The sequence below is a fragment of the Vulpes lagopus genome, chromosome 12, assembly GCF_018345385.1.
Source record: "Vulpes lagopus strain Blue_001 chromosome 12, ASM1834538v1, whole genome shotgun sequence".
NCBI lineage: Eukaryota > Metazoa > Chordata > Mammalia > Carnivora > Canidae > Vulpes > Vulpes lagopus.
Window position 1 is genome coordinate 48,678,945 of NC_054835.1, and position 14,276 is coordinate 48,693,220.

General features: G+C 39.8%; 1 protein-coding gene across 1 annotated transcript in view; it reads left to right on the forward strand.

Moving 5' to 3' along the window:
- Positions 1 to 14,276, forward strand: part of CEP112 (centrosomal protein 112) — a 398,072-nt gene that overhangs the window by 290,019 nt on the left and 93,777 nt on the right. Inside the window, exon 22 of the mRNA XM_041725032.1 lies at positions 14,013 to 14,075. Within this exon, the coding sequence (XP_041580966.1) occupies positions 14,013 to 14,075 (63 nt within the window). The remainder of the gene's footprint in view (positions 1 to 14,012; positions 14,076 to 14,276) is intronic.

The following is a 14,276-nucleotide window of genomic DNA, read 5'->3' on the forward strand; positions in this document are numbered from 1 at the left end:
ACAGTAACAAAGGCATAAAAATATTATAGAAGGTAGAGATTCTTAAAAAAATTAATTGGCCCCATTTACATTTGGTCTTTGATGATAAATTCTTTTTTGCACATCAGAGAATAGTTGCTTCTTCCCTAGAGCAAAGTAAAGTTTTTTTTTCTCCTTCATTCTCTTAAAGTTTGTGTTTCTGCCCAAGTAATAAATGAGTTTCAGTTTCTGTGGCCTCTGCTTCAGAGCATTCCTCTGAGGGTGAGCTTTTGAAATATGATTAGATCTTAATTCTTTAACTATTTCCATAAGCTTGTTTCACAGTTTGCTTTCTTATTCAGTGAGTGGGGTGGAAATTCATGTAAATCTTATGTGATCATTTATGGGTGTTAGCCACATAAATACCTATGTTGCAATGGCAAGAAAATTAGTCCTTCTGAATTACAGTGACGGCAGAAAATCAACTGTCCCATGTTATTCTATAGGTTATCTGTCATTAAATGCACATTATTTAATGTAGACAGAGAATGTATTCAATACTAATTGGGCATGTTCAGAATTAGAGCCAGATTCAGGAATATGGGCACTTTTTTGAGAATGGATCTGCCGATATTTACTAAGAACTCAAGATATGGTAATATTGATAATAACAGTCCTTTTCCAAAACTGTCTGGTTTCTTTCTTCCTTTGTAGAGGATGTGGCTTCTCCCTGGAATTCTTACAAAATAGTTAGGCAGTGACAAAAACAAAACACTTGAAGTTCCTAATTACTTGATTCTGGTTCTGGGTAAAACGACTGCATAAAATGATTTTATCAGTTTTTTAGAAAGGAATATGACTGAAGAGTCACTAAGTATGGAGCATTGACATCTGCAGGTCAAATGTTAATTCAAGCTTGGGAAGGAGGGGGTCTAGGCCTCACACTCTGACACACTCACCAACTTAGAGGTATCAGGCACGGAACCAGGTTGTCCTCTATCTCTTGAATTACTACCATTCCTCTCATGGACATCTCCTTCCTAGAGAGGAGGCATGATGGCAAAGAGGATCTGAGCCAGATGCCACCAAAATCTCATCCCAGCCCTTAATAGTCATATACCTGAAATGGACATAAATCTCAGGTCATGAACTCAGATGTGCCTATTTTGATGTAATCTCAATCTCTGTTTTGAGTCATCATGTGGCTGAATGGCCAATGGTTGGTACTTGTCCTTAGTTGCCTTAGATCTCGTTCTCCTCCTTGCCCAGGATAACATGTGAGCACAAGGGCTCCATCATGCTATGGTGTGGTGGATGAGGCACAGGGCCCTCTGGTCTCAGTATGACCTGTCCACATAGACATTTACTGATATATCTGCTGCTCCCATGGATCTTTGGTAGTCAGATGATTTGGGTCACTTCTCTGTAACTCCTCCTTCCTCTTTGAAAGCTCCTCAGGCCTTGCATTCTCCTTGCTACATCCCATCTCAGATACCCAGGAGGTTTTATATCCGCCCTGCCTTGTGTCAGGGAGAGGAAACAGCACAGCAGTCTTGCTGGCCTGCGTAGACACACATGCCACACAGCCCAGTTCTGCTATGGCTCCAGTATATGCGCCAGTGTGGCTGAGAACTCAAGGTCCTGTAGCTCTGGCCTCTATCTGGCATGCGAGCAGAGGCCCCTCTGCAATTAGAGTAGCCCTATCTCTATGCGGGGGGGGGGAGGGGGGGTATATAGGACACGAAACAAGGCCTTTCCTCAAGAACAGACTCCCCTTCACTTCATACCGTGTCTCCTGCTCCCAGGCTACAGAATCATTTTTAGTCTGGAGTAGAGAAGCAGTAGGGGAAGCAGACTGAGTAAAACCCACTGTGACCGACAGACTTCTGTGCCCCAAGTTGAGTGTCACTGGCCCAGGTTAGAGTCAAAAGCCAAAAACTGCCTCCTTTGTTTTTTCTCTACTTCTGCTGTGTCATCCTTCCTGGGAGGTAGTAAAGGTAGCATGCCAAACTGGGATGTGTTGGGGAATGGAAGAGAATACCAGGTTTAGGACTTCAGAAATATCCTAGTACCTGCAAGTATGTCCTATGTAAAAATCACTGAGATGTCAACACTGTTACTCTGGATGATAGGTTACAGGAAATCTTATATGTGTGTTATATACATATATAGCTCACATATTAGAACTATTATTCAAAATATATTACTAAATGTTAAAATATTAATATGTACATTATTAAAATATATTATTGAATATGTACTGTACATTATATATTAATATGTATTTTTAAATATATTAAAATATAACTTGAAATATATTTATATATTTTATATATAATTTTTATACATTCATATACAGAATATATATATTCTAGATAATTTTTATGTATTTACATAGAGAAGATTTATATATTCTACACTGTGTATTTGCTTTTTTTAAAAGATTTTATTTATTCATGAGAGACACAGAGAGAGAGAGGCAGAGACATCGGCAGAGGGAGAAGGTTCCCTGCAGGGAGCCTGATGCAGGACTCAATCCCAGGACCCCAGGATCTCAACCTGAGCCAAAGGCAGATGCTCAACCACTGAGCCACGCAGGCGTCCCTGTATTTACTTTTTAAAAACAGCGTTATTGGGGCACTTGGGTGGCTCAGTCATTTAAGCATCTGCCTTCGGTTCAGGTCATGATCTGGGGTCCTGGGATTGAGCCCCGAGTTGGGCTCCCTGCTCAGTGGGAAGCCTGCTTCTCCCTCTGCCTATGTCATTTTTTTAAATGCACATTTTTAAATGTACAGAATTGTACAATTATCACCACAGTCTGTATTTATTTTTATAATAAAAAAATTTGAATGTTTATTAAAATGGCCTCTTTTTACAAGAAGGTCATTGCTGAGTTGAGTGGAGGGGAGGAGAGGGGATCAAATTCAGGCCAAAGATAAAGAATGAGGAGTCACCAAGCTGTTCAGCAAATATATCTGAACTAATGATTGAAAATGGGGACCAAGGACAGAGATTGCCTTTCCAACAAATGTGGCTGAGATGGAAGAAAAGCAAGCCTGACACTTCCCATGCTCCTGCAGGATTTTTCACCTATTACTCCTTCCATGGAATTTTCTTCTTTCTTTTCCAATTGGTTGATTCATTTTCATTACAAGCTGATCACCTCAAGCAGGCTTTTTACCTTTCTCTCTCTGGGTTTCGAGGTCTCTAAATGAGAATAATAATCGTGCCTACCTCACATAGTTTTGGGGAGGGTTAAATCTGTTAATATGTGTAAAGCATTTAAACAATATGTGTCAGTAGAGTGAGAGCAAAATAAATACTGGTTGTTTTTTTGTTGTTGCTATCATCATCATCCTCATTATCTTCATCATCATTATCCTTTAATATTCATCTCCTTACAAAAGCCTTCTCCAATGTGAGGTATCTCATAGTTTTCCCCTAATAACACCCTGTGCATAGCTCTTCTATGACATTTGTGGTGTATTTTATTTACTCATTTATTTGTCTCCTCCTCAACTGCATTAAATTACCATTACCATTGTAAACAAAGAGTGTCTGACACAGAGGAGGTACTCAAAGTAAATGTTTGTAAAACCATCACAGGGATATAGCAGGATTGCAGGCGGGTGTGTGTGTGTGTGTGTGTGTGTGTGTGTGTAAAATTAGCCTTTTAGAATCACATGGAAATGAGTCAATGTAGAAGAAAATATTGGTGTTGTGAAAGGGAAGGAGATTGGCGTATCAGACTCCTGATTGGTGGTAAGAGGTGGAATCCATGTTTTGGTAGAGAAACGTTGCTCCCTTAAGTTACCATTCTATCTTCTGGAAGAGTTTATGTGGAGTTGATATGATTTCTTCCAGAGATGTTTGATAGAATTCACTAGTGAAGCCATTGGGCCACACAGTAGTGTGTGTGTGTGTGTGTGTGTGTGTGTGTGTGTGTGTGTGTGATGTGTACATGTGCCTGTTTAATAGTTTGAGGGATATATGACTCTTTGAGTTTTCTATTCTTGCCTTACTTTTGGTAACTTGTATCAGTCTTGAAGTCTTAAAGAGACTTTCATGTTTTGTGTCAATTATCAAAAAGTTTGGCAATGTTATTCATGTTTCCTATTGTCCTATTAATGTCCATGGTATCTGACAGGGATGTCCCCTTTCTTTCCTGATACTGGTTAATTTGTATCTTCTCTCAGTTTTTTTTCATCAGTCTACTAGAAGTTTATCAATTTTTTTGATCTCAGGGAACCAGCTTTTGGTTTCACTGATTTTTCTCTATTGGTTTTTATTTCCTATTTCATTGATTTATACCCTGGCATTTATTTTTTTCTTTCTTTTGCTTATTTTGTCTTTAATTTGCTATTCATTTTCAGGCTTCTTTACAGGAAGCTTATATCACTTACTTTAGATTTTCCTTCTTTGCTAATAAAATAATTCGAAGCTAAAAACTTCCCTGAAGCACTGATTTAGCTGCATTCCACAAATGCAATGCTTCCACTTTTATTTGTTTTTTTTTAAATTTTTATTTATTTATGATAGTCAGAGAGAGAGAGAGAGAGAGAGAGAGAGAGGCAGAGACACAGGCAGAGGGAGAAGCAGGCTCCATGTACCGGGAGCCTGATGTGGGATTCGATCCCGGGTCTCCAGGATCGCGCCCTCGGCCAAAGGCAGGCGCTAAACCGCTGCGCCACCCAGGGATCCCTATTTGTTTTAAAGTATTTTCTAATTGTCCTTGTAAATTCTTCTTTGGCTCATAAAAATTAGGTGCATTGTTAGTTTTCTGAATATTTTGAGAATATCAGATACATATCTAGTATGGATTTCTTTTTTTTCTAGTATGGATTTCTAATTTAATTTCATTATGGTCAGAGAATATACTGTGTGTGATTTTAATCCTTTAAAAATTTATTAAAATTTTTTGTATGACTAGGAATATGGTGCCTGATTAATGGTCAGGTTGGTTGACAGCATTTTTCGGATCATCTACTTCACTAATTGTCTACTCTTTCAATCAATTCTTTAGAGAAGAGGGTTGAAATTGCCTCATTTATAATTTGTGGATTTGTCTATTTCTCCTTTCAGGGCTGTTAGTCTTTGCCTTGTATATTTTGAAGCTCTTGAAATTAGATACTACACATTAGGGTTGTTCTCTCATTTTTATGAATTAAATTTTTACCATTATTGGAATATTCCTCTTTTTTTCTGCTAAATTTCTTTGTTCTCAAATCCACTTTGATATTAGCATAGCCACCTCCCTTAGGATTACTTTTTGAATGGTACATCTTTATTCATCCTTTTACTTTTAACATGTTTTAAGTATGTAGTGTTTATTTTGAAAATACCATGTAGTTACATCTTCTTTTAGATCCAGTCTGACAATCTTTGTCATTTAGCTAAGATTTTTAAACTATTTATACTTAATATAATTATTGATATTGTTGGGTTTTATTCTACTACTTTGCTGTTTGTTTTCTATTTGTCCCATCTTTTTTCTTTTTTCTTTTCATGCCTTTTATTGAATTTACTGAGTACTTATTAATATTTCATTTTATTTCTACTATTGGCTTAGTAGATGTACCTTTTTCTTCTTCCTTTTTTTTTGGGATATGGATCTTTATTATATTAGTCTTTTCACATACTCCTAAGCCAGTTTATAATAAAATGTAAGTGCCTTCATAACAGTGTAACTCCATTTTCCTATTTGTATCCTGGTTCTACATATATTATAAAGCCCCAAATACTCTTTTATTATATCTGCTTTTGGTTTAAAAAAAGGATTTATTTATTCATTTTGGTGAGATAGAAAGAGCACATGAGTGGGGTGAGGGGCAGAGGGAGAGGAAGAGGGAGTCTCAACCAGATTCCACACCCACCTTGGCCCTGATGTGGGGCTCAGTCCCAGGACCCTGAGATCATGACCTGAGCCAAAATCAAGAGTCAGCTGATTAACTGAGCCACCCAGGTGCCCTTATTATTTCTTTTCAAAGTACATTTTCTTTCAAGGAGATTTTAAGAGGCGAAAACAAGATAATTGATATTTACATACTTATTTTCTATGTACAGTGTTCTTTATTCTTTAAGTTGGTCTAGGTTTGCATTTGGTACCTTTTTCACTCTGCCTGAACAACTTCCTTGACTGTGGTTCATGTCTGCTGGTGACAGATTTTTGTTTGAAGATGTCTGTAGCTTATCTTCAGTTTTAAAGGATATTTTTACTAAATACACAATTCTAGATTGACAGATTTTTTTTCTTTCATCACTTTAAAGATTCTTTATGTTATCTTCTGACTAGAATAGTTTCAGATGAGAAATCCTCAGTCATTCTTATCTTTGAAATGCATCTGCCTTCTCTGGCTGCTTTTAAGATGTTATCTTTAGTTCTATTCTTGCCATTTGATTATGATTTATCTTGATGTGGTTTTCTTTGTGTTTATCTTTTTTGTTCCTTGGTCTTCTTCCACTGGTGGGTTTACAGTTTTCTTCATCATGCAAAATCTGTAGCTATTGTGTTATCAAATATTTTCACAAACCTTTCTCCTTCTGATATACAATTAGACATTTGTTAGATGATATGATATGGTCTCATACATTACTGAGATTATTCATTAAATTTGGTCTTTTGTCTTTCTAGCAGTCATTTGGATACTTGGATACTTAACACGCTTTTTCTTCACATTCACTGATCTTTTCCCCCATTGTACCAAATCTATTGTTAATCGCATCAGTGAAATTTTCCTTTCAGATAATATATTGCTCTGCCCTAGGCTATTTAAGTTTTTTTCTTATATCTTCCATTTCTCTCCTCATTATGCTTATTTTTTGTTTAAATATTTAGGTATGCTTTTAATGTTATTGTAAAAACATAGTAGTAGTCTTTGTCTACTGATTCCACCATCTCTGTCATTTCTGAGACGAACTCTATTGCTAATTTTTCTACTGCTTATGGCTCCCATATTCCTGCTTCTTCTCATGCCTCCTTTTATTGAATGCTGGGCATTATAAAATTTATATTATTGAATGCTGGATTTTCTTGACTTCTTTTAAAAAACATTGAGTTTTGTTTAGAAATATTTACTTCTCAATGGCCAGTTTGATCCATTTGAAACTTATTTTTAAACTTTGTTAGAGCAATTTAAAGTTGACTTGACTCTAAGGCTAGTTTAACTCCATGACTTAGTGTGACCTTCCTGGATTTTCTATGAGAACCATTCATTCTGGCAGGTCAGAAGTCAAATATCCCTCAGCTTTCAATAAACTTGGATATTGTTTATCTTAAATCTCACCAGTCACTTTTTACTTGTCCTTGTAGAACAAGGACACGCACCTGTATACGCACATGTGGCTCAGTATCAGCAGCAGACTCTAAGGGAACCCATGTCAGTGTCTGGAGCTCGTTCTTTCCATAGCTCCCTCCTGTCTAGTGCTCTGCTCCCACAAATTCCAACTGCCTCCCAAACTCCAGTCTTTGTCTTCTCAGTTCACAGTCCCATTCTGCTGCCCTTTGATTCTCTTGCCTATATTCAGACGGAGATGTCCCTCCAGGAAGAGAGCAGGGGTGATTTAGGAGGGTTAACCTTACTTGTTTCCCCTTCTTCACAGGATCACAATCCTGTATCTCTTCTTTTTCAATATTCCTAAAATAGTTCCCTGTATTTTGCCCAGTTTTCTAGCTGTTGACAATAGCAGATTAAGTATGGTCCCAGTTACTTCATCATGGCCCAAGTAGAAATCATGAATTTTTCTTATGCTTCACAAATTTATACCTTTATTTTGAGGTAAAATATAGACAATTTCAAGTTTGAAAGTTCTCTAAATATTTTAAATTATGTTCAAATAAATATATTCTATGAATTCTCTGAATATGTTTTGTTTTTAAGGGAGTGCACAGTTATATATTAGCATCTGGCATCAACTAGCCATAACTGTACTCAGAGTGTTTAAAGAAGCTTCAAATGGATTCCTACAAAGCTTTTGAGTAGGAAATACTGCATAATAATCTGAGCTTAAGGCTATGTTTCAAGACTCTGGGAAGCATCCTTTTTTTTAATACTAAAAACAAATATTTAATTCAGAAACTAATGCTGTTATACTTTAAGGAAATTTATCTTTATAAGATCTGAGCTTGCCTTAAATATAAGTATTCTAGAGGAGTCTCCTAATTTTCCTCTAAATTTACCTTCCTGGAAATAGAAATGCCTGAATTTTCACCAATTATAAGAAATGGAAAATAAAGAAATGAAAGACTTTTTGAATGAAGACATAACGCAAAGTACCCTGCAAGAAGAAAGTGGTGTATTAGGATGACTAAGCACCATTGACGCCTTTCTAAAAATTTATTTCTTTCCACTAGAGTTTGAACCCAAAATTTTGATGGGAATTACGTAGAGAAAGTGAATCAACACATTGGCAGCTTTTTAACAAGGAAGAATGATATGAAAAAGAGGCCCTAGAAAAGCAAGGGGGGAACTAAGTGCTTGGTGGAGGGTGGAGGGCATGACCAGCCATAAGGGGAGCAGTTAGGAAGAGCCAGAGATTAAAACAACAGCCACGACAAAACAAAACGTTTTCACTTCAAAATTATGATTTTGCTCTCATATGTTATTCTACATTTATTCTGCCTATGCAGCAGATGTTTGTAAATTGCTTCTATATAGTAATGATAGCTATAAAAATAAGACTCAGATTAAAATAACCATAACTTGATTTAATGTATGGAAATGTACAGTCAGTACCATCCTGAGAATAAAATTATTCAAGACATGTTTTAGAGACAGTTTGCATGATAAATTAGCTGTAAATTTTGAACCGTACTAGACCGGAGACTTTTTTTTTTTTCTTTTGAGAGAGAGAGAGAGAGGGAGAGGGAGGGAGAGGGAGAGAGGGAGAGAGCATGTGGATGGAGGAGGGAAGGAGAGAGGCCAAGGGAAAGAGAGACTGAAGCAGGCCACACACCGAGCACAGAGCCCAACTTGGGGCTCAATCTCATGACCCTGAGATCCTGACCTGAACCAAAATGAAGAGCTGGAGACTTAACCAACTAAGCCAAGTGCCCCTAAATCAGAGCTTTTTAGGTTTATTTGAGAAGTTCAGAAATTCAGGTAGTTGTGACTTAGATTCAAATACATAATAAAAACCTCGAAGGTTGATAAATTAATTTTATTTTTTTAGTCACTGTTATTATTCTCCACAATATTGATTCTGTTCTATTTAGCTATTGGCAAGTTCCAAAGGTACGCATATATACCAGCTGGCCTCACTTTATTTGTATTTATTTATTTGTTTGTTTATTTATTTTAGAGAGAACATGAAGGGGGAGGGGCAGAGGGGACAGAGAGAATCTCAAGCAGACTCTCCCCCAAGCCTGGAGCCCTATGTGGGACTCAATCACAGGACCCTGAGATCATGACCTGAGCCAAAATCAAGAGTTAGCCATTCCACCGACTGAGCTGGCCTCACTTTAAATCTGACATTAGTAATTTGAATTGGGTCCCAATGCTTCCTGGAGGCCCATACTGCATTCCTTGGTCCTTTCCCTTTCCTGCTTTCCTAGCTGACCATCCATACCCTTCCCTCCCACCTCGAATCTTCCACCAGTCTCTTCTACCATCCTCATGCTTTGCTATGAATCTTTCCCCTGCTTCCTGGGAAAAGGTAAGTCACTGGTACTGTGACTTCCCCGCACTCCTAGCCGAGGCCCTCTCCTCGCCTGTGCTCTAGATCCTATTCCCTCTCCTTTACTCCAGAACACGTCTTCTCCAAATCTCTGGCAGCACCGAGTTTTTCCTCTCTCCTGCCAACTCTTTCCCATCAGCCTGCACGCATGCTGTTAGTTCTCTCATGGTACAAAAAGCCAAACAAAACAAGTCAGACCTTTCTTTACCCACTTCCCCCTGCAGCTTTCAGCCCATTCCTCTCCTTCCCCTTGTGACCGAACTCTGAACAACTTGTCTGTGTCTGCTCCACCACCTCTCCTTCTCTTGAGCTTTGTACGACACTGCAACGGCTTGTGTTCAAATCATCAACATCCCCCACAGGCTAAGCCATGTACTTATTTTTCAGCCCTCATTGCATGTGACCTCTCTCTGTGTAGCATCTGACACAGGTGGAATAGCCCTTGAAACACTTTCTTCACTTGGCTTCAGGATTGCATATTATCTTGATTTCTTATCTCTCTGGCCATTACTTCTGTTTGCTTCTGTCCTCATCTCCAGCCTCCTGACATTTGCAGGCTCAGAGCTTAGTATTTAATGTACACTCAGTGCCTTGAGAGCTCATCCAGGAGCCTCGTTCTCTGTACCACTTATATACTGGTGATGTCTGAATTTATACTTTGAACCTACATCTCTCCCCTAAACTCCAGACTTGAATATCCAAATATTCGCCTCAACACAGATGTCTGATAGGCATCTCCACGCCTAATGTGTCTGAAACCGATCTCTTCATCTCCCCCCCCCCCAAAAAAAACCTGTTCCACCCATAGTTTTTCTGATGTAAGGTAATGACAACCCCGCTCTTCTAGTTGCTTGGGAGAAAATTCTTGAAGTCATCTTTGGTTTATCTCTTTTTATCATACAGCATATCCAGTTGGCTCTACTTTCAAATCTTTCAAAGAATCTGACCACTTCTCACCACATCCTCTTTTATATCCTACATTATTTTTGACAGCCTCCCAACTGGCTTCTCTGCTGGGTTCTTGCCCCAAACAGGAGCTAGAGTAATCCAATGACTACTTAAGTTAAATCATGTCACTCCTGTACTGAAACTTCTTCAGTGACTCTCCATTTCACTCATTCTAAAAGCCACATTCCGTACAGTTGCCTACAACACCATGAAGGATCTGGCTCCTCATTCTCTCTCAGCCCTTATCCAAGGAAGACTTTGCTCACTGACCCAACCACACTGACCCCCTCACTGTGCCTTGAACATGCCAGGCATGCCTCTGCCTCGGGGCTTTTATAACTGGCCCCCTCTCTGCCCAAAGTGCTCTTTCCCTAGAGGCCACCATGGCTCCTTCATCTCCTACAGGTCTGGACTCACATATCATATCTGTTCCATGAGGCTTTCCCTAACTCCCACATTCTTAAAACTGTAAACTACCCCCACCTTCCATCACTTCTCATCTCTTCCCTGCTTCAGTCTCTCCATAGCACTTACACCATCTATAATGTTGTCATTTCTGTAAGTTATTTCATTTACTCACTAGGATAGAATTGCCATAAAGGTTGGGAGGGATATTTGTCTGTTTTATTCACTGCTCTAGTCCCAGTGGCCTGGAATGGATGAATGAATTAGATGGTTTGCAAAGGCAGTTACATGAGTTTGTGGGATTCTGACCCAGGCTGTCCTGCACAAACCAGCATCTCTGCCTCCAACTTTTTTAGGGAAGATAATTTAATTTTTATGGCACTGTAATTTTTATACTTTCTAGTGAGTAAATATTTTAAAAACACTTACAGCAGTGCCTAGCACATGGTGAGAGCTCTGTAGGTGTTTATTAAATAGGCAAAAAATACTTTCTCAAGCATTTTGTGATTTAGAAACTATTGGTGGAATGCGAACCAGGACAAACCTCAAGAAGTCGAGTGGCCTTAATTCTCTGATGGAGAGTGCTTTATTATAGAGGTAGAGTAGAGTCTGATGGCTTAAGAGAAACAATAGTAATAGTCACATGCCCTCTCTAGTCTGAAAAAAACAAAACTACCCCAGTGTATTCAGTGGGGCCATAGATGCAGAGAGATTTATGGAATAGACTCTCAGGAATTGCTTTTGAACTGAAATCCATAAAACACATAGCTATTGTCTTAGCTCAGGTTCTATTACAAAACGCCATCACCTGAGAGGTTTATCAAGGCCAGAAATTGATCCCTGGTAGTTCTGGAGGCTAGAAGTCTGAGCTCAGGGTGCCAGCATATCGAATTCTAGTGCAAGCCTTCTTCTGAGTTGGAGACTCCATCTTCCCATTGTATCCTCACAGGGCAGGAGCGGGCAGGCTCTGTAGAGGCTCTGTAAGAAGGCTTTTTAGAAGGGCGCTAATCCCACCCATGAGGGGATACCATCCCATAACCTAATTACCCCCATAGGCCTCTCCTCACATTCCATCCCACTGGGATTAGGGTTTCCATGTCTGCCTCTGCCCCCACCCCTGGTTCTCTCTCTGGGGAGATGGAATGAGGGAGGGGACTCAGGTGTGGCTGGGGGCAAAATGAAATTGGGATTGTGCAAGAGTCAATCTGAACACGTAGACTCCCTTCTGTAAACACTGATGGCCAGATCTCTGCTGTCAGGAAGTGCGCTGGAGGATGCAGCTCTGGGCAAAATGGCCTGAGACAAATGTCCAGTCACGGGAAAGTCCAGGTCCTTCTAAGACACCCTGCGACAGGATGTCCACGCATCCCAAGCCTGCCTGTTTTAGAGGCCTCACTTTAAATACAAAAGATCACCAGACAGTTTTGAGGAAAGTTGCTAAAGGGAAAAACAGAGACAAAACTGGTTGGCAAAGCAAATATTTGCAAGGAACTCAGAAACAACACAGGCACTCTAGAGAGCAATGTTTGTATGTGTGTGTGTGTGGACATATAGATACATCTTAAGTGCAGATGGATCTAATAACCTCAGCAGAGAGAGGTTTGCAATGTGCTCTACTGGTGGAGCCTCCGTGCTCCACTGTGTGGGATTGAAGTGGCTCCATTGAGGGACGCCTGGGTGGCTCAGTGGTTGAGTGTTTGCCTTTGGCTCAGAGTGGGATCCTGGAATCTGGGATGAGGTCCTGCATCAGGCTCCCTGCGGGAAGCCTGCTTCTCCCTCTGTGTATGTCTCTGCCTCTCTCTGTCTTGTGTCTCTCATATAAATAAATATTTAAAAAAAAAAAAAGTGGCTCCATTGCTTCCTAGCTGTGTGGTGCTGAGCGAGTTACTTAACCTCTCTGTGCTTCCATTTCCTCACCTTTAAAAGGGGATCCATGATGCTACTCAGAGAACGACAACAACAAAATTACGAACAGAAGGGCAATATTTTTTTTGATCCAATAGAAAGTTTAAATTAAAAGTTGAGAACTCACTGTGAAAGATCAAAAAGACAAAGAAATGGAAAATCGAAATAATGAGAAAAAAAGATGGTATACCTGAGCAGCCCAATGGCCATAGCTGCAGAGACAGACAGATGGACAGACGAGAGAGAGAGAGAGAGAATGAGCGAGTGCTGGGAACAGAGAGAGGAAACTTTGAGAGTAATGACCAAAGCTCTTCTAGAAGCAGAGGGCACAGCTCAGATCGGAGGGCCTACTTGGCGCTTGCACAGTCAATGAGAAGAAAGGCCCAGTCCAGGCGTGTCGCAGAGCCATTTCCGAGCACTCAGGATGCAGCGAGGCTCCCAGAAGCTTCCGGAGAGCAGGGAAGCAGGTCATGTGCGGAGGATGGGAACTTGAGTGGCAGAAGAGATAGTCGAGTTCTAAGTAATGCGGACGATTCTGGGAAGGCCACCCTCCTTCCAGGACATGAAAATGGTTTGATGTAGACACATTTGTCACTTTAAAAAAATTAGTTCTTGTGTCTTAGGCAGACTGGGGGCTCATGTCTTCACTAGGTGAGTCTCAGAATCTATCTGCCTCTGTCCAGGAGCACCTAGTTCTTTCATCTTTCAACAATGGGGAAGAGGTTTAAGTTTACCTTTTCCTGTTTCTCCTGCCCCCACCCCCCTGCCCCTTGTTTCCTTTCTCTTCTCCTTTGATTCCTCTGCCATTCCCTACTTTACCTTCTGAACCCTCACACTCTTGCTAGGTCTATTTCTGTCTCTTCTTCTCGATTTCTCTTTCTCTCCACAGAAGTCTGTGTTTGTCTCATAATTGGCAGGAGAGATTTTTTTTTTTTTTTTGCTTTTGCTTTTTAAGTGATGAATAGTTGGCGTTAGATCAAAGACAAGCCCTGTGGTTTTCTGGCTGCCCCAGAAGGGCGGTGCAGCTGGCAGCCATCCCAGCTGCCTGGTGATAGGCATGTGGAAGAGATACCAAGCTCACAGGTCACTGTGTGTGTGTGTGTTCATGTACGTGTGTTTTTCAGGCCAACAGCAGGCTGAAGCAGATTGAGAAGGAATACACTCAGAAGCTTGCCAAATCTTCACAGGTAAGAATGTTGAAAGGAAAAAAAAAAAAAAAGCAAAACCAAAACAAACCAAAAAGAAACCTATACATAAAAAGCATTTGTACTTTCAAGTTAAACCTCATTCTCTTCAGTGTCTTTAAGGGTTACTATCCTATTTGCAGTGGGTACGTGGGTAAATAATATATACTTTTAATACTTTGGCCTTATGAAAAGATTTTTTTA